This window comes from Haematobia irritans, chromosome 4 (assembly GCF_050003625.1).
Source record: "Haematobia irritans isolate KBUSLIRL chromosome 4, ASM5000362v1, whole genome shotgun sequence".
NCBI lineage: Eukaryota > Metazoa > Arthropoda > Insecta > Diptera > Muscidae > Haematobia > Haematobia irritans.
The window spans coordinates 141,548,750-141,570,930 of record NC_134400.1 but is presented as its reverse complement, the minus strand read 5'-3'; the positions used below and the strand labels follow the sequence as shown (position 1 = coordinate 141,570,930).

The window sequence follows — 22,181 nt, the reverse complement described above, 5'->3', positions numbered from 1 at the left end:
TTTATTTCTATAGAAAAATTTCTCACAAAAATTTGTTTATAGAAACTTTTTCCAAAATTTTATTTTTAAAGAGATTTAACAAAAAAGATTACTAATTTGGGTAGAATTCTACCAACTGTGGCAACCGTGGTGGTAATACAAATTTATATTCTAAGTTATATACGTTGCATATTCATATTTTAATATAATAAAGTACTTAGAACCATTTTTGTTTTGTAAATTATTTTAAATTTAACGAAAAATATAGTAGGGAAAATTGTTTGGGAATGTATGGGAAAGTAGGGAACTTTTTTTGTCCCTGTAGGGTAAACCGAACATTTTCCCTGGCAACATTGACTATGAGCTATAGTCAGATTGACACAAAGCACCCTTAATTTTCTTAAATATGTAACTGCGGTTTATCTCCCAGACCTATATGTTACCCCACAAATGCTTATGATTACTAATTCTGTAATGGTGGTTTAGGGTATGATATAGTCGGCCCCGCCCGACTTTCTACTTTACTTGTTTTTTTTTTTTTTTTTTTTGAGTTTGTCTTTATGAAATTGTTTTTACATCCTGGAAAAGAATAAACGTTTATCACAAAAAGTATATACTTTTCTTCCAAATACACTTCCTTACAGCGAAAAGCAAATGAGAAACGAACTTTGTTTGTCTAAAATTTCGTTTGGGAGGAAAGAATTATTTTTTTTGCGTGTAACTAACTATAGACCGCTGTGGCATGGTTGTTAGCAGCCATATACTAACACCACGTTCCAAATTTCAACCGAATCGGATGAATTTTGCTCCTCCAAGAGGTTCCGCAAGCCAAATCTGGTGATCGGTTTATAAGGGGGCTATATATTATTATGGACCGATGTGGACCAATTTTTGCATTGTTGTTAGATACTATATACAAACACCATGTACCAAATTTCAGACGAATCGGTTGTTAGTGACCGTATACCAACACCATGTACCAAATTTCAACCGGATCGGATGAAATTTGCTTCTCTTTGAGGCTCCGCAAGCCAAATCTGGGGATAGGTTTATAGGGGAGCTATATATAATTATGGACCGATGTGGACCAATTTTTCCATGGTTGTTAGAGACCATATACCAACACCAAATTTCAGCCGGATCGGATGAAATATGCTTCTCTTAGAGGCTACGCAAGGCAAATCTGGGGGTCCGTTAATATGGGGCTATACGTAAAAGTGATTCCATATGGTCCATTTGCAATACCATCCGACCTACATCAATAACAACTACTTGTGCCAAGTTTCAAGTCGATAGCTTGTTTCGTTCGGAAATTTGCGTGATTTCAACAGACGGACGGACGGCCATGCTTAGATCGAATCAGAATTTCACCACGACCCACAATGTATATACTTTATGGGGTCTTAGAGCAATATGTCGATGTGTTACAAACGGAATGACAAAGTCAATATACCGTCATCCTATGGTGGAGGGTATAAAAAGGCTTTCGTGCTATACAGGGTTCACTTTTTTTAGAGTGTATCGAATAACATTAATTGTTCGTTATGTGCAACATCTACAATCTACATCATATTGATTATAGCAAAATCTAATTTCCTGTCATATAGAAAGCTTTAGAGAACAGAACTTCCTTGAATACGGTAAGAGCTAATTCCAGCAATTTTCATGTAACCGTTATGCACTCCTATGATAATATGTTATGTCCACTTATGTGCAGTGCAATAACCGACAAAATGCAAACGTAATACCTTCAATTCAGTGTCAAGAACCAGAACTGGAATAGAGGAGATCATTTTGCATTCAAACATGATAACAAGTGCACATCCATAACGAATGGCGAATATGAACGGCAGGGAGAATTTCATCAATGTGTAGATTAAAACGTTTTTTGATTTTTAATGCACTCAAGACGAATGTGGAGTACCCTTTATGGATGTATAGTAAGTATGTATTTGGTTGCTGATATGTATTGCAACCAACTTTAGGTGTCTATCGTTTCTAAACCACTGGTCTGACAGATGTATTCCAGTGACAGTTCCTTTTTACGAAAAATACTGTTTTTCATATGTTTGCAATGAAAAAAATATTGTCGTGAGGTCAAAGTATGTCTTTCAAATACGAATGCAAATTTTGCTTAGCATAGAAGACACATTCCACTAATATAAAGTTTTTTTCCTTGTACAAAAGTCGATACATTTTTCAATGAAGTCGTATTATCCTTATAATTAAGTGATTTCTTTTAAAAATGCTTATCATAACATGAAAGAAAAATAATAATTCAGAAAATTCTTTAACATGAATGAAATTGTCTTCAAATTTGTTGTCTTTTGGCATCTTGATAGGACATGCTTTTCAACACTTTATTTTACAGACGTTTAACAGGTTGGCTGATAAGTCCCCGGCCTGACACATAGATGGCGTTGCTAGTATTAAATGCATATTATATAGTACCAACCTTCAAATGATTCGTGTCAAAATTTGACGTCTGTAAGTCAATTAGTTTGTGAGATAGAGCGTCTTTTGTGAAGCAACTTTTGTTATTGTGAAAAAAAAATGAAAAAAAGGAATTTCGTGTTTTGATAAAATTCTGTTTTCTGAAGGGAAAAATATACGGTGGAAGCAAAAACTTGGCTTGATAATGAGTTTCCGGACTCTGCCCCAGGGAAATCAACAATAATTGATTGGTATGCAAAATTCAAGCGTGGTGAAATGAGCACGGAGGACGGTGAACGCAGTGGACGCCCGAAAGAGATGGTTACCGACGAAAACATCAAAAAAATCCACTAAATGATTTTGAATGACCGTAAAATGAAGTTGATCGAGATAGCAGAGGCCTTAAAGATAACAAAGGAACGTGTTGGTCATATCATTCATCAATATTTGGATATGCGGAAGCTCTGTGCAAAATGGGTGCCGCGCGAGCTCACATTTGACCAAAAACAACAACCTGTTGATGATTCTGAGCGGTGTTTGCAGCTGTTAACTCGTAAACACCCGAGTTTTTCCGTCGATATGTGACAATGGATGAAACACTCCTGAGTCCAATCGACAGTCGGCTGAGTGGATAGCGACCGGTGAACCGTCTCCGAAGCGTGGAAAGACTCAAAAGTCCGCTGGCAAAGTAATGGCTTCTGTTTTTGGGATGCGCATGGAATAATTTTTATCGATTATATTGAGAAGGGAAAAACCATCAACAGTGACTATTATATGGCGTTATTGGAGCGTTTGAAGGTCGAAATCGCGGCAAAACGGCCCCATATGAAGAAGAAAAAAGTGTTGTTCTACCAAGACAACGCACCGTGCCACAAGTCATTGAGAACGATGGCAAAAATTCATGAATTGGGCTTCGAATTGCTTCCCCACCCACCGTATTCTCCAGATCTGGCCCCCAGCGACTTTTTCTTGTTCTCAGACCTCAAAAGGATGCTCGCAGGGAAAAAAAATTGGCTGCAATGAAGAGTTGATCGCCGAAACTGAGACCTATTTTGAGGCAAAACCGAAGAAGTACTACCAAAATGGTATCAAAAAATTGGAAGGTCGTTATAATCGTTGTATCGCTCTTGAAGGGAACTATGTTGAATAATAAAAACGAATTTTGACAAAAAAATGTGTTTTTCTTTGTTAGACCGCCCGATATAACAGCCAACTTGTTATATCGGGCGAAAACTATATATATGGTATTCTGCAAACTTTACGATACTCACAAAACACTCGCATATGTGAAATTGGAAGAAGATCGGTTGATAAATACGTCATTTATGACAAAATCGGTTATAAATATATATGGCAACTATATTTGAATCTGAACCGTTTTCTCCAAAATCAATAGGGATCGTCTTTTGAGAAACGACCCTATGCTAAATTTGAGGACGATCGGACTTAAACTACGAGCTGTACGTTGCACAAAAAAAACACATGAACAGACAGACGGTATTTTAAAAGATTGCTCTAGGACTGCTCCTTCTGAGCGTTACATACAAATACACAAACTTATTATACCCTATATACAGCAGTAAGTTCGGCCGGGCCGAATCTTAAATACCACCCACCATGAATCAAATAACATATAATAGTTTCCTTTAAAATTTCTTAATCGTAGCAAGTTACTTGAAAAAATATAGTATTTCAGGGGGTTTTATGACAAATATTCTCAGATCAGTTAAACCAGTACGCTTCCTGAAGATACATTTAAAATTTCTACCTATTCAGACTAGATCAGATTCTGGATTTATAAGAACCATTTTTGTTTAAGTTTTACACTGAAAAAAAAGGATACTCGGTTCCAAAGATTTTGTCTTTACTTTAAAAAATTTGGTATTGATTCCGAGCCACAGAAGCGGAGAATACAAGTAAGGATACTTTTAAGACACAATTCTCTTTTAAATTTAGGTTTTGTGTACTTGCTTCTAGGAAGCAAATTTTAATTTTTCGCATTCTCAGCTTTTTTTCTTCATATGCTATCAAAGTCCTTTAAAAACGAGTTAACGGCAACTTTATTTTCCAAATTAAGACTCGACTTCCAGTAGAAATTATGCTATGTTTGAAGTAAAAAACTTCTTTAAAATAAAGTTTTGAAAAACATGTCCTATATTTGAACGATTTTTTGCTTTGTAGTCAAGATGCAAAAATACAACAAATTTAAAGACAATTTCATTAAATTTAAAGAATTTTTCTGAATTATTAAAGTCAAGTTGACCTTAGCCTATAAATTTTTTCTTTCATGTTAAGATACCCATTTTTAAGTCAAATCACTTAATTATAAGGACAATACGACTTCATTGAAAAGCTTATCGACTTTTGGAGAAGGAAAATAACTTTATTTTAGAGAAATGCGTCTTCTATGCTAAGCAAAATTTGTATTCGTATTTTAAAGACATGAAATCTTTGACCTCACGACAATATTTTTTTCAGTGTAGAGGAATCATAATCAACTCGTGTAAGTGTGCAAGAAAATGATTAAATAACGCCTTGATCTAAAATCTGTAGATTTTACTCCGCATTATTTAAATGATTATGAGTAGTAAAATCTGGAAATTTTACATTCAGTTTCAAGCAATTTTCATGATCGGTGCACCTTCTTTATCGGTCTATATGGCGGTTCCAGAATCTAGACCCCAAATCGGAGGCCCAGTTTATAAGGGAGCTATATAAAACCCAGTACCGATACACAATATATTCGGCACACCTAAATATTTATAGTCCTAAAAAACTCCAGATTTTGAATTTCAGGCGAATTGGATAAAAACTACAGATTCTAGAAGCCCAAGAAGTAAAATCGACAGATCGGTCTATATGGGGGCTATACCAAAACATGGACCGATAATCACCATTTTCGGCACATCTCTTTATGGTCCTAAAATAACTTTTGATTTTCATTTTCAGGTGAATTGGATAAAAACTACGGATTCTAGAAGCTCAAGAAGTAAAATCGGGAGATCGGTCTATATGAGGGCTATACCAAAACATGCACCGATAATCACAATTTTTGGCACACTTCTTTAAGGTCCTAAACTATCTCCAGATTTCCAATTTCAGGCAAATTAGATAAAAAAGTACGGTTTCTATAAGCCCAAGACCCCAAATCGTTAGGTTGGTTTACATGGGGACTATATCAAAATCTGGACATGGACCACACAAAAACGAGTTTGTGCAAAATTTCAGCACCATAGCATCATTATTGAAGACTGTAGCGTGATTACAACAGACAGGCAGACAGACGGACATGGTTATATCGTCTTAGAATATATATATATATATATATATATATATATATATATATATATATATATATATATATATATATATATATATTGTATAACCGGAACTCGATATTTCGATGTGTGACAAACGGAATGACAAACTTATGATATCCCAGCAAAAAAATTTGGAAGTTCTTCCGAAGGCACAACTTTAAAAGCACTTCCAGAGGATGCACTCCCACTGATGTTCTTTATTTTAACTGCCCAGGAAGTTCTTTTCATTCAAGTTTGTATAACATGCTTTTTTCATATTGTTAATGGGCAATTTTAACTTTTTATACCCTTCACCACTACTGTGGTACAGGGTATAATAAGTTTGTTCATTTGTATGTAACGCCAAGAAGGAGTAATCGTAGACCAACCTTTTAGTATACGGATCGGCTTAGAATTAAATTGTGAGTCGATTTAGCGATGTCCGTCTGTCTGTCTGTCCGTCTGTCTGTCCGTCTGTCTGTCCGTCTGTCTGTCCGTCTGTCTGTCTGTCTGTCTGTCTGTCTGTTGATGTATTTTTGTGTGCAAAGTACAGCTCGCAGTTTTAGTCCGATTGTCCTAAAATTTGGTATAGGGTCCTGTTTCGGCTCAAAGACGATCCCTATTGATTTTGGAAAAAATCGGTTCAGATTTAGATATAGCTGCCATATATATTTTTCACCGACCTGGTCATAATTGGCGTGTATATCAACCGATCTTCCTCAAATTCCGTACATCCGAATATTTTATGAGTCTCGAAAAACTTGCAAAGTATCAGCAAAATCGGTTCAGATTTATATATAGCTCCCATATATAGCTTTCGCCCGATTTACACTCATATGACCACAGAGGCCAATTTTTAACTCCGATTTAGTTGAAATTTTGCACAGGGAGTAGAATTAGCATTGTAGCCATGCGTGCCAAATTTGGTTGAAATCGGTTCAGATTTGGATATATCTCCCATATATAGCTTTCGCCCGATTTACACTCATATGACCACAGAGGCCAATTTTTAACTCCGATTTAGTTGAAATTTTGCACAGGGAGTAGAATTAGCATTGTAGCTATACGTGCCAAATTTGGTTGAAATCGGTTCAGATTTAGATATATCTCCCATATATAGCTTTCGCCCGATTTACACTCATATGTCCACAGAGGCCAATTTTTAACTCCGATTTAGTTGAAATTTTGTACAGGGAGTAGAATTAGCATTGTTGCTATGCGTGCCAAATTTGGTTGAAATCGGTTCAGATTTAGATATATCTCCCATATATAGCTTTCGCCCGATTTACACTCATATGTCCACAGAGGCCAATTTTTAAATCCGATTTAGTTGAAATTTTGCACAGGGAGGAGAATAAGCATTGTTGCTATGCGTGCCAAATTTGGTTGAAATCGGTTCAGATTTAGATATAGCTTCCATATATATGCTTTTCTGATTTCGACAAAAATGGTCAAAATACCAACATTTTCCTTGTAAAATCGCCACTGCTTAGTCGAAAGGTTGTAAAAATGACTCTAATTTTCCTAAACTTCTAATACATATATATCGAGCGATAAATCATAAATAAACTTTTTTGACGTTTCCTTAAAATTGCTTCAGATTTAAACGTTTCCCATATTTTTACTAACATTGTGTTCCACCCTAGTGCATTAGCCGACTTAAATTTTGAGTCTATAGATTTTGTAGAAGTCTATCAAATTCTTCCAGATCGAGTGATATTTAAATGTATGTATTTGGGACAATATATAGCCCCCAACACATTTGACGGATGTGATATGGTATCGAAAATTTAGATCTACAAAGTGGTGCAGGGTATAATATAGTCGGCCCCGCCCGACTTTAGACTTTCCTTACTTGTTTTGTTTTAAATAGGTTAAAAAAAGTGTAAGAATTCATAAAATGGTACAAACCATTTAAATTTTGTTGAAAAAAAATCTAAATCTAATCTGAAAAAATTGTGAATTTTTGAAAATATTTGTGGTCAAACGTTTCATACAAGCGTTAGGATCCATTAAAAATTATAAAAAATTATAAAAATTATTTATTTAACAAAATATCACAGAATTTTTTAATTTACATCAAAAACAGTGAATTCGGATCACACCTAAAGAAGTGATGCAAATTCAGTGCAACGGCTGTTGAAATGGAGGACTTCCGTCCTATGACAAGCCCATGTTAAATTCATCGCTTCTGCGTCAATTATGCACCACTTCCGGATCCAAAAAGAACATTTTCATTAAATTTTTGGCGACGCTTTTTTTGCTGGGATATATATAATTATATTATATATAAAAGGGACTCAAATCGAATAAACGCCTTTTTATACCCTCTACCATAGGATGGGGGATATATTAACTTTGTCATTCCGTTTGTAACACATCGAAATATTTCTCTAAGACCCCATAAAGTATATATATTCTGGGTCGTGGTGAAATTCTGAGTCGATCTGAACATGTCCGTCCGTCCGTCCGTCCGTCTGTTGAAATCGCGCTAACTTCCGAACGAAACAAGCTATCGACGTGAAACTTGGCATAAGTAGTTGTTGTTGATGTAGGTCGGATGGTATTGCAAATGGGCCATATCGGTCCACTTTTACGTATAGCCCCCATATTAACCGATCCCCCGATTTGGCTTGCGAGGCCTCTAAGAGAAGCAAATTTGATCCGATTTGGCTGAAATTTGGTACGTGGTATTAGTATATGGTCTCTAAAAACCATGCAAAAATTGGTCCACATTGGTCCATAATTATATATAGCCCCCATATAAACCGATCCCCCGATTTGGCTTGCGAGGCCTCTAAGAGAAACAAATTTGATCCGATTTGGCTGAAATTTGGTACATGGTGTTAGTATATGGTCTCAAACTCCCATGCAAAAATTGGTCGCAATCGGTCCATAATTATATATAGGCCCCATATAAACCGATCCCCAGATTTGACCTCCAGAGCCCCTTGGAAGAGCAAAATTCTTCCCATTCGGTTGAAATTTGGTACGTGATGTTAGTATATGGTATCCAACTAACATGCAGGAATTGGTTCCTATCAGCCCATAATTATATATAGCCCCCATATAAACCGATCCCCAGATTTGACCTCCGGCGCATTTTGGAGAAGCAAAATTCATCCCATCTGCTTGAAATTTGGTACGTGGTGATCGTATATGATATTTAACAACCATGCCAAAAATGGTCCATATCAGTCCATAATCATATATAGCCCCATATAAACCGATCCCGAGATTTGGTTTTGGAGCCTCTTGGAGGAGCAAATTTCATCCGAGTGAGTTGAAATTTGGTACATTGTGCTTGTATATGGTCGTTAACAACCATGCCTAACTAGGTCCATATCGGTCTATAGTTATATATATCCCTCAGATAAATCGATTTCCAATCACACAAAAATTGGTCCATATCAAGTTCATAATTGTATATAGCCCCAATATAAGTGACCCCCATATTTCAATTCTGGCTCTTTACGTACCGTGCAAAATGTCCATATCGATTCGTAAGTATTTGTAGACTTAACTATACATAACTTTTTTGTCTAATATATACCACGTATGGACTAACTCACAATTTGGAAAACGATGTTAAGAAGCTTTAAGATACCACAACCCAAGTATTTCGATTGTGGATGACAGTCTTTCGTAGAAGTTTCTACGCAATCCATGGTGGAGGGTACATAAGATTCGGCCTGGCCGAATTTACGGCCTTTTATACTTTGACCTGTTGGTCAAAATCGACTAATCGACTTTTAATACAAAAAAAAAAAAAACATTGCAAATATAAGGGAAGAGATATATGATGCAAATATTTCGTTGGTATCTCTGGGAGCATCTGCAGCAGATATAACATTTATTTCAAAAATAAATACAAAAAATTTTTGGAAAGTCAGAAAATCAATTTTTCCAAATTAAAAAAAAAAAAATATATAGAAATTTAAAACGCATACTTTTCAGAAAGTCAAAAAGTATACTTTTTCCAAATTAAAAAAAAAATCTCGAAAAGTCGACTTTTCAGTTCTGATTACAATCCCTAATCAGTCCCCCTCCCTAATGAATTAAATCATCGTGATGTAACCAACTGAATGCCAAACCATATTCATAACCCCGAAAAGCATATTATTTGAATTCAACAACTAACTCAATATGGTCCAATGCAATCACAATGAAGAACACAGCTGACCAAACAACAATCCGTTTGATTTCCCCACTTTTTACCATTTAGAACCATAACAAACTACGAGAAACTGGATCACATAGGTTCTCCCTTCTCGAACCTCATCGAACCAAATGAGCGGTGAGACATTACAGTGACTTAACACCATTTTAGTTGCAATCGTTCATGTACATATAACCGGAATAACTGCATTGTTTTGCACATTCTTTGTTGCCTTCTCTTAGCGTCCTACCTTTGGAAACGATTGCCCGACCATATATTACACTCTAGCAATGGTCAACTATACAATGGGGGTCTCCCCATGGAGGATAAACACATGTTGTGGTCATTCACTCACCTTTCCAGTTTCCTGAAATGTTTGCAGTTCATCCTTTTGCACCTGTATTTCGTGAATGTTGCAACCAACATGCGAATGGCACTTGATCATGACATTGTACAAATCATCCAACCATTTGATGGCCATGCATGCATCCTGTTCGTATGTGTAAATGTGTGTCACCTGTTCCAAGGTGAGCTTTTGCAGTTCAACGCTATCGCTGAAAATTTTACGTCTCGCCAAAGTTGTGTCTAAAATTTCACGAATATTGCAGATGTCATCGCTGTAGTCTATGTGTAGGTCACGGCCAAGTGCATCCTTAACTGGCATTGACAAGATATCGCTTAGCTTCTCACCATCCTTGATCAATTCACGTTCCAAGGTAACTGTAGGGAAGAGATATAATAGCAATATGAAAAAATAAATTCATTTAGTTTGTTTATTTATGTTTCGAATATGCATCTAAAAACTTAAACCATCAATGAATGAAAACGTAGGTTTCTTTTTGAAAAATTTAACTAAAATATTTTTATTACAATATGATAAAAATAGATAAATATTTTTTGTCGAATTGGAAAAAAAATGTTAATAATAATAATTTTATCCCTGCACAAAAAAAAACATCACGAAATTTTTCCAATTAAAGTCTTAATTGAATTTTAAATCATATTCAATAAAAATTTAATTGATTCAACATTTTTTCAAATTGAAAAAAAAAACTCAATCACAAAAATTAATAGTATCAATTAATTTTTTAATTGACTTTAAATTAAGTTTTTAATTGATTCTACCATTTCTGTGGTTGAAGACATTTCAATTAAAAATTAATTAGATAACATAATTTCGCGCTTAAAGACAAAAAATAATTTTTTGTATTTACAAAAATTTCATATTTTGAAGGCAACATGGAGTTAAAAATTGTTAAATTTTTTTCAGCTTTATATGACATTGAAGACAGACACAGTTTACTGATTTGATGATGGAAATATGTGAACTATTTTACACTAATTTCGAAATTGGTAAAATTGTGTACTTCTTCCAAAGAAATTTTTTTGTATGTTAGAATTGGGCAGTAACATATACAGGGTCCGGGGTAAAATATAATATTATATAATATTATATTTTTGTCCAAAAGTTGCGACAACGATGTTACAAGCTGTCCATCCAAAACTATCATGTAGGTCATGAATCAACTTTCTATAGAAATAAAATATTGAGAAAATTCTCTATAAAAATAAATTTATTAAAAAATTTTCTATAGAAATAAAATTTTTAGAAAATTTCCTATAGATATAACATTTTTAGAAAATTCCCTATAGAAACAACATTTTTAGAAAATGTTTATAGAAAAAAGTTTTAAATAGAAATTAAATTTTGACAAAATTTTGTGTAGTTTATAGAAAATTTCCTAAAGAAATAAAATTTTTAGAAAATTTTCTAAAGAAATAAAATTAAAAAAAAAAAAAAATTTTTCTATAAAATACGATTTTGACCAAATTTTCTACAGAAATAAAATTTTGACAAAATTTTATATGGAAATAAAATTTTGACAAAATTTTCCATAGCAATAAAATTAAGAGAAAATTTTTTATAAATTGAATACATTTAACAATTTTAATTTTCTTGTTATAAATAAATTTAATAAAGAGATACAATTCCCCAAAATTTTCTATAGAAAAATTTTTTTAGAAATTTAAATTTAAATATGATTTAAAAATACAATTGTTAGAAAATTTTCTATAGAAATAAAACTTTTAGAAAATTCCTTATAGAAATAAAGTTCCTAAAAATTTTTCAATAAACATTACATTTTTAGAAAATTTTCGAAAAAAAATAAAATTTTTAGGATATATTCTAGAGATATAAAATTTTTAGAAATTTTCTATAGAAATAAAACTTTTAGATAATTTTCTGTAAAAATATAATGTTTAGACAAATTTCTATGGAAATAAAATTTTTAGAAAATTTCATGTAGAAATAAAATTTTTAGAAAATAAACTATAGTAAAAATTTTAAATATAAATTAGCTGATAGCCTAAGTACCCAGCAAAAAAATTTGGAAGTCCAACTTTAAAAGCACTTCCAGAAGATGCACTCCCAATGATGTTCTTTATTTTAACTACCCAGGAAGTTATTTTTATTAAATTTTTTATAACTTGGGTTTTTCATACTTTTTATGGGTAATTTTACCTTTTTTGTTTCAAATAGGTTAAAAAGAGAGTAAGAAATCATAAAACGTTACAAATCATTTAAATTTTGTCGAAAAAAATGCTTAATCCAATCTGAAAACATTTGAAAATAAAGGGTGATTTGTTAAGAGCTTGATAACTTTTTTTAAAAAAAAAACGCATAAAATTTGCAAAATCTCATCGGTTCTTTATTTGAAACGTTAGATTGGTCCATGACATTTACTTTTTGAAGATAATTTCATTCAAATGTTGACCGCGGCTGCGTCTTAGGTGGTCCATTCGGAAAGTCCAATTTTGGGCAACTTTTTCGAGCATTTCGGCCGGAATAGCCCGAATTTCTTCGGAAATGTTGTCTTCCAAAGCTGGAATAGTTGCTGGCTTATTTCTGTAGACTTTAGACTTGACGTAGCCCCACAAAAAATAGTCTAAAGGCGTCAAATCGCATGATCTTGGTGGCCAACTTACCGGTCCATTTCTTGAGATGAATTGTTCTCCGAAGTTTTCCCTCAAAATGGCCATAGAATCGAGAGCTGTGTGGCATGTAGCGCCATCTTGTTGAAACCACATGTCAACCAAGTTCAGTTCTTCCATTTTTGGCAACAAAAAGTTTGTTAGCATTGAACGATAGCGATCGCCATTCACCGTAACGTTGCGTCCAACAGCATCTTTGAAAAAATACGGTCCAATGATTCCACCAGCGTACAAACCACACCAAACAGTGCATTTTTCGGGATGCATGGGCAGTTCTTGAACGGCTTCTGGTTGCTCTTCACTCCAAATGCGGCAATTTTGCTTATTTACGTAGCCATTCAACCAGAAATGAGCCTCATCGCTGAACAAAATTTGTCGATAAAAAAGCGGATTTTCTGCCACTGATTTTGGTAATAAAATTCAATGATTTGCAAGCGTTGCTCGTTAGTAAGTCTATTCATGATGAAATGTCAAAGCATACTGAGCATCTTTCTCTTTGACACCATGTCTGAAATCCCACGTGATCTGTCAAATACTAATGCATGAAAATCCTAACCTCAAAAGAATCACTCTTTACTTGAGGTCAAACGTTTCCGACAAGCGTTAGAATCCATTAAAAATTATAAAAATTCTTTATATGAGAAATTAACACAGAATTTTTTAATTTACATCCAAAACATTGAATTCGGAGCACACCTAAAGAAGTAATGCAAATTCAGTGCGACGGCTGTTGACAAGCCCATGACAAGCACATGTTAAATTCATCGCTTCTGCGTCCGGATCCAAAAAACATTTTCATTACTTTTTTGGCGACGCTTTTTTTGCTGGGTAGCTAATGCTAGATTTTTCTCTATTATTCTTATATTTACCATAAGTTTAATAAATAAATAAATAAATAAATATAACTTAAATTTTGACAAAATTTTCTGTAGAATTATAGTTTATAGAAAATTTTCTATAGAAATAACGTTTTCGGAAAATGTTGTATAGAAATAAAATTTTGAAAAAATATTATATAGAAATAAAATATATTAGAAAATTTCCTATTGAAATAAATATTGGAAAAATTTCCTATGAATTCAATATATTGAGCAATTTCAAATTTCGTGTTATAATTAAATTTAAAAAAAGAAAATATATTTTTTTCAAAATTTTCTATAGAAATAAAACTTTAGAAATTTTTCAAAAAAAAAATATTTTTTTTTGGAAAATATGCTATAAAAATACAATTGTTAGAAAATGTTCTATAGAAATAAAACTTGTAGAAAATTCCTTACAGAAATAAAGTTCTTAAACATTTTTCAATAGACATTACATTTTTAGAAAATTTTCGAAAAAAAAAATTAAAATTTTAAAGACATATTCTAGAGAAATAAAATTTTTAGAAATTTTCTACAGAAATAAAATTTTTAGAAAATTTTCTGTAAAAATATAATTTTTAGACAAATTTCTATGGAAATAAAATTTTTAGAAAATTTCCTGTAGAAATAACATTTTTAGAAATAAAACTACTGTAAAAATTTTAAATATAAATTAAATTTTGACAAAATTTTCTGTAGAATTATAGTTTATAGAAAATTGTCTATAGATATAACGTTTTCAGAAAATGTTCTATAGAAATAAAATTTTCAAAAACTATTATATAGAAATAAAATATATTAGAAAATTTCCTATTGAAATAAATATTGGAAAAATTTCTTATGAATTCAAATTTCGTGTTATAATTAAATTTAAAAAAAGAAATAATATTTTGCAAAATTTTCTATAGAAATAAAACTTTAGAAATTTTTCAAAAAAAATATTGTTTTTTTTTTTTTTTTTTTTGGAAAATATACTATAAAAATACAATTGTTAGAAAATTTTCTATAGAAATAAAACTTTTAGAAAATTCCTTATAGAAATAAAGTTCTTAAAATTTTTTTCAATAGACATTACATTATTAGAACATTTTCGAAAAAAAACTAAAATTTTAAGGATATATTCCAGAGAAATAAAATTTTTAGAAATTTTCTACAGAAATAAAATTTTTAGAAAATTTTCTATAGAAATAAAATTTTGACATAATTTTCTATAGAAATAAAATTATGGTAGATTATTTGTGGCTCGAGTAACACCCATGATTATGAACCGATATGGGCCAATTTTTGTGTTATTGGAGATCGGCTATATATAACTATAGACCGATATGGACCAATTTTGGTACGGTTGTTAGCCATATACTAACACCACGCTCCACATTTGAACCGGATCGGATGAATTTTGCTACTCCAAGAGGCTCCGGAGCTCAAATCTGGAGAACGGTTTATATGGGGGCTATATATAATTATGAACCAATATGGACCAATTTTGGCACGGTTGTTAAAGATCATATACTAACACCATGTTCTAAATTACAAGCGGAATGGATGAAATTTGCTTCTCCTAGAGACTCCGCAAGTCAAATCTGGGGATCGGTTTATATGGGGGCTATATATTATTATGGACCGATATGGACCAATTTTTGCATGGTTGTTAGAGACCATATACCAACACCATGTACCAAATTTCAGGCGGATCGGATGAAATTTTGCTTCTCTTTGAGGCTCCGCAAACCAAATCTGGGGATCGGTTTATATGGGGGCTATATATAATTATAGACCGATGTGAACCAATTTTGGCACGGTTGTTAAAGATCATATACTAACACCATGTTCCAAATTACAAGCGGAATAGATGAAATTTGCTTCTCTTAGAGACTCCGCAAGCCAAATCTGGGGATCGGTTTATATGGGGGCTATATATCATTATGGACCGATGTGGACCAATTTTTGCATGGTTATTAGAGACCATATACTAACACCATGTACCAAATTTCAGCCGGATCGGATGAAATATGCTTCTGTTAAAGGCTCCGCAAGCCAAATCTGAGGGTCCCATTGTATGGGGTCTATACGTAAAAGTGGACCGATATGGCCCATTTGCAATACCATCCGACCTACATTAATGACAACTACTTGTGCCAAGTTTCAAGTCGATAGCCTGTTTCGTTCGGAAGTTAGCGTGATTTCAACAGACGGACGGACGGACATGTTTAGATCGACTCTGAATTTCACCACGACCCAGAATATATATACTTTATGGGGTATTAGAGCAATATTTCGATGTGTTACAAACGGAATGACAAAGTTAATATACCCCCCATCCTATGGTGGAGGGTATAAAAATTCAATACAAAATAATTATTAATTTTTAGAAAATTTAGAAAAATAAAGGATAGGTTAGGTTAGGTGGCAGCCCGATATATCAGGCTTACGTAGACTAAATATTCAGTCCATTGTGATACCACATGGTGAACTTCTCTCTTATCACTGAGTGCTGCCCGATTCCATGTTAAGCTCAATGACAAGGGACTTATGTTTTATAGCCGAGTCCGAACGGCGTTCCACATTGTAGTGAAACTATTTACTTAGAGAGGCTTTGAAACACTCAGAAATGTCACCAGCATTACTGAGGTGGAATAATCCATCGCTGAAAAACTTTTTGGTGTTAGGTCGAAGCAGGAATCGAACCCACGACCTTGTGTATGCAAGGCGGGCATGCTAACCATTGCACCAAGATAGAAAAATAAATCTTTAGAATATATTCTACCGAAATTAAATTTTTAGGAAATTTTCTACGGAATTAGAATTTTTAGACAATTTTCTATGGAAATAAGATTTTTAAAAATTTTCATGCAGAAATAAAATTTTGACAAGAATTTGGTGAATTGTTTAAAATTCAAAATTGAATTCACCACGCTGTAGTTCATTCTACCTATTTTGATTATGATTCATTTACAAAATTTTATTTACAGATGAACGAACATTCCTAAATTGACACAGGTAGCGGCCTTGAGCATTATTGCAAAAGACGCCATGAGCATATCTCGTTCCTTTCTGGGTATTCTATGCATATGTCCTAACTTATAATACCTCGTTCCACAAAGTGTTACAGGGTATAAAAGCGCAACCCGCCTGTTGGGTTTTCTTGATCAAATTGATACAAACAACCAATAGTTGAATTGTGTTCAGTCAGTTGATGGTAAACATTCGTTGCAATAAACCAACATACGATAACATATGTGTTTTTGTCAGTTAACATTTAAAAATTCTATTAAAATATTAATTCAATGATTTGCTATTTTTGTGTTGCCAAAAATGGGAATTTATGCTTAATATGTTAAGATTCGTTAAACGGGATCTGTATCCTAAATTAAATTGTATAGAATTTAAAGTTGGACTACTTTTTGACTCATGCTTCAATAGCAAATCTGACTCAAACCACTTTTTCAATAATAAATCTGACTCAAACCACATTCAATCAAGTTCGAATACTAATAGAAAACGGTAACAAAATGAAACGGAAACGTTCACGAAAAATCAAAATGGAAAGTTCATAGTTTCGTCCACGGACGTTCATGATGCAGCAAATCCAGGTTCGGGTCATGACAGCGGAAAAACTTTTAAATGTATAAATAGATTAATTTGTAATGTAAATTTGGTGTTCTCAACTTGTGATCCGGAAGTGGTGCAAACTTGGATCATCTTCAAGGAATTTTACATGGATTGTCAAATCTCACCCGCCGCATTTTTTATCAAATATTTTTCCAAAAGATTTTGTTTTTTTTATGTTGTACATCGTTTTTATACCCACCACCATAGACTATATAAAGTATATATATATTCTTGATCAGGGAGAAATTCTAAGACGATATAACAATATCCGCCTGTCTGTATGTTTTAATATCGCTACAGTATTTAAAAATAAAGCTATCGTGCTGAAATTTTGCACAAGCTCATCTTTTGTCTGCAGGCAGGTCAAGTTCGAAGATATCGGGTTTTGGGTTTATAGAAACCGTAGTTTTTATCCAATTTGCCTGAAATTTGAAATCTAGAAGTATTTTAGGATCGTAATTTTTTTAGGGCCTGTAATTAGAAATATCGAGGTATTTTAGCACCATGTGCTAAATGTGCTAAAAATAAAAAAAAACAAGTAAGGAAAGTCTAAAGTCGGGCGGGGCCGACTATATTATACCCTGCACCACTTTGTAGATCCAAATTATAAATAAAATCTATAGACTCAAAATTTAAGTTGGCTAATGCACTAGGGTGGAACACAATTTTAGTAAAAAAAATATGGGAAACATTAAAATCTGAAGCAATTTTAAGGAAACTTCGCAAAAGTTTATTTATGATTTATCGCTCGATATATATGTATTAGAAGTTTAGGAAAATTAGAGTCATTTTTACAACTTTTCGACTAAGTAGTGGCGATTTAACAAGAAAAATGTTGCCATTTTGACAATTTTTGTCGAAATCAGAAAAACATATATATGGGAGCTATATCTAAATCTGAACCGATTTCAAATAAATTTGGCACACATGACTATATTACTAATTGTACTCTTACTGTTCCACAGTGTGGCGCAGGGTATAAAAATTGGTGATTATCGGTCCATGTTTTGGTATAGCCCCAATAGGGACCGATCTCCCAATTTTATTTCTTGAGCTTCTTGAATCCGTAGTTTTTATCCAATTGGCCTGAAATTGGAAATCTGAAACCTATTTTAGTTATTAAAGAGGTGTGCCGAAAATGACGATTATCGGTCCATGGTTTGGTATAGCCCTTATATAGACCGATCTCCCGATTTTACTTCTTGGGCTTCTATAAACCGTAGTTTTTTATCCAATTTGCCTGAAATTGAAAATCTGTAGGGTATTTGAGACTATAAATAGGTGTGTTGGATATATTGTGTATCGGTACAAGTTTTGATATAGCCCTGTTATAAATCGGACCTCCGATTTGGGGTCTAGATTCTAGAACCGCCATATAGACCGATATAGAAGGCGCACTGATCATGAAAATTGCTTGAAAATGAATGTAAAATTTCCAGATTTTACTTCTCGTAATCATTTAAATAGATCCGGGCGTTATTTAATCATTTTTTTTCAGACTTACACGATATCAATATGATTCGTCTAAAACTCAAACGAAAATGGTTCTTATAAATCCAGAATCTGATCTAGTCTTCATAACAGGTTGGCTGATAAGTCCCCGGTCTAACAAAGAAAAACCCATTTTTTGTCAAAATTCGTTTTTATTTTTCAACATAGTTCCCTTCAAGAGCGATACAACGATTATAACGACCTTCCAATTTTTTGATACAATTTTGGTAGTACTCCTTCGGTTTTGCCTCAAAATAGGCCTCAGTGTCGGCGATCAATTCTTCATTGCAGCCAAATTTTTTCCCTGCGAGCATCCTTTTGAGGTCTGAGAACAAGAAAAAGTCGCTGGAGGCAGATCTGGAGAATGCGGTGGGTGGGGAAGCAATTCGAAGCCCAATTCATGAATTTGTGCCATCGTTCTCAATGACTTGTGGCACGGTGCATCTTCATGGGGCCGTTTTGCCGCGATTTCGACCTTCAAACGCTCCAATAACGCCATATAATAGTCACTGTTGATGGTTTTTCCTTTCTCAAGATAATCGATAAAAATTATTCCATGCGTATCCCAAAAAACAGAGGCCATTACTTTGCCAGCGGACTTTTGAGTCTTTCCACGCTTCGGAGACGGTTCACCGGTCGCTGTCCACTCAGGCGACTGTCGATTGGACTCAGGAGTGTAGTGATGGAGCCATGTTTCATCCATTGTCATATATCGACGAAAAAACTCGGATGTATTACGAGTTAACAGCTGCAAACACCGCTCAGAATCATCAACTCGTTGTTGTTTTTGGTCAAATGTGAGCTCGCGCAGCACCTATTTTGCACAGAGCTTCCGCATATCCAAATATTGATGAATGATATGACCAACACGTTCCTTTGATATCTTTGAGGCCTGTTGTCTCGATCAACTTCATTTTACGGTCATTCAAAATCATTTTGTGGATTTTTTTGATGTTTTCGTTGGTAACCACCTCTTTCGGGCGTCCACTGCGTTCACCGTCCTCCGTGCTCATTTCACCACGCTTGAATTGTGCATATCAATCAATTATTGTTGATTTCCCTGGGCAGAGTCCGGAAACTCATTATCAAGCCAAGTTTTTGCTTCCACCGTATTTTTCCCTTCAGAAAACAGTATTTTATCAAAACACGAAATTCTTTTTTTCCATATTTTTCACAATAACAAAAGTTGCTTCACAAAAGACGCTCTATCTTACAAACTAATTGACTTACAGACGTCAAATATTGACACGAATCATTTGAAGATTGGTACTATATAAAAATAATATGCATTTTATACTAGCGACGCCATCTATGTGTCAGACCGGGGACTTATCAGCCAACCTGTAAGGTAGAATTTTTAAATGTATCTTCGGGAAGCGTGCTGGTTGAACTGATCTGCTTGGGAGAACATTTGTCCTAAAACCCCCTGAAATTCCATATATTATCAAATAACCCGCTACGACGAAGAATTTTCAAAGGAAAGTATTATATTTGATTTATGGTTGTGGGTATTTATGATTCGGCCCGGCCGAACTTACTGCAGTATATTTTTGTAGAAATATATTTTTTCCATTTAAATTCAATAAAAAATGTAAAATTTTATTAGTTTTGCAAACCCTTCTCAAAAGCATTTCCATGAAAGTGAAAAAGTCAACAGGTACATGTTCACATCTACTGGGGGATGACATTTTTAATTTATTTTCCTAATTTTTGTTACTTTTTTGTTAATATTTCTATTTGTTTTGCGACATTTAATTGTCCAAATTTTAAATTTTGACTCTAAACCGAAACTACCAAATAGCGTATTTTCTAAGACTAGTCCAAAGGAACTTCATCGGAAGTGGAAAAAATTGATGAAGGATCCCGGGAGGTTCTTAAAAAGAATTTTTTTTGCTGGGAATGTAAATGTCGCATTGCAGGATTTAAGAAAAGAAACAAATATAAAATTTATTCCATATCTAAACAAATGAATAAAATTTTATATATAAAAATTACCTCTTGTTTAGCATTACAAGTTATATCATGCATGCCTGATTATAAATTTGTAACCATTACGTTTGCAGACCATGACTGGCCACCAGAACTCAAGCGCCACCGCCGATAGTAATAGTGTGGAATACCGTACAAGGTTGCCACAGTTGGTAGAATTCTTGATGTTTTGGTAGATTTTGAAAATATATTTCTCTCCAACTAAGAATTACTCCACAAATTTCTTAAAGAAACAAGTAAGGAAAGTCTAAAGTCGGGCGGTGCCGACTATATTATACCCTGCACCACTTTGTATATCTAACCTGCACCACTTTGTAGATCTAAATTTTCGATATCATATCACATCCGTCAAATGTGTTGGGGGCTATATATAAAGGTTTGTCCCAAATACATACATTTAAATATCACTCGATCTGGACAGAATTTGATAGATTTCAACAAAATCTATAGACTCAAAATTTAAGTCGGCTAATGCACTAGGGTGGAACACAATGTTAGTAAAAACAAGTAAGGAAAGTCTAAAGTCGGGCGGGACTGACTATATTATACCCTGCACCACTTTGTAGATCTAAATTTTCGATACCATATCACATCCGTCAAATGTGTTGGGTGCTATATATAAAGGTTTGTCCCAAATACATACATTTAAATATCACTCGATTTGGACAGAATTTGATAGACTTTTATAAAATCTATAGACTCAAAATTTAAGTTGGCTAATGCACTAGGGTGGAACACAATTTTAGAAAAAATATGGGAAACATTTAAATCTGAAGCAATTTTAAGGAAACTTCGCAAAAGTTTATTTATGATTTATCGCTCGATATATATGTATTAGAGTAATTTTTACAACTTTTCGACTAAGCAGTGGCGATTTAACAAGGAAAATGTTGGTATTTTGACCATTTTTGTCGAAATCAGAAAAACATATATATGGGAGCCATTAGCGTAGCTAGACAATTTTCCTAGGGGGGGCTATAGCCCCCCTAGCTAAAACTTTATAGACTGAACTTATAGGTTCAACTAATGTTTTATTTCATAAAATTGAATAAAGAAATGGACATCAAAATAACTCGACAATCAATTTATAATAAAGCAACTAAAAGTACCCTACGGGAAATTGGTGCAAATTGCCACTGACGGACCTATCACAGAACTGGTACCTGTGCTCCAGTTAGTTGCAATTTTCACATTTAGTGAAATAAAATTATCAGAATAACCTTTTGTTTTTTTTTATTTCGGGTTCGATTAGGAGCCCAAATTGAAAGAGATTTCTAGGAGTTTGTCCGAGACTGGTTCCTGAGGACCTGTTTATGGGTTGCTCCTGCTAAATTGTCCTTTGGGATGAGTCCAAGACGCGTCTTA

The 22,181-nt window shown here is 33.6% G+C and overlaps 1 protein-coding gene across 1 annotated transcript in view; it reads right to left on the bottom strand.

Annotated features, from left to right (window-relative positions):
• The window catches only part of LOC142233168 (SEC14 domain and spectrin repeat-containing protein 1-B), a 237,324-nt gene that overhangs the window by 71,764 nt on the left and 143,379 nt on the right, over window positions 1–22,181 (bottom strand). The window contains exon 7 of the mRNA XM_075303999.1: window positions 10,226–10,590. Within this exon, the coding sequence (XP_075160114.1) occupies window positions 10,226–10,590 (365 nt within the window). The remainder of the gene's footprint in view (window positions 1–10,225; window positions 10,591–22,181) is intronic.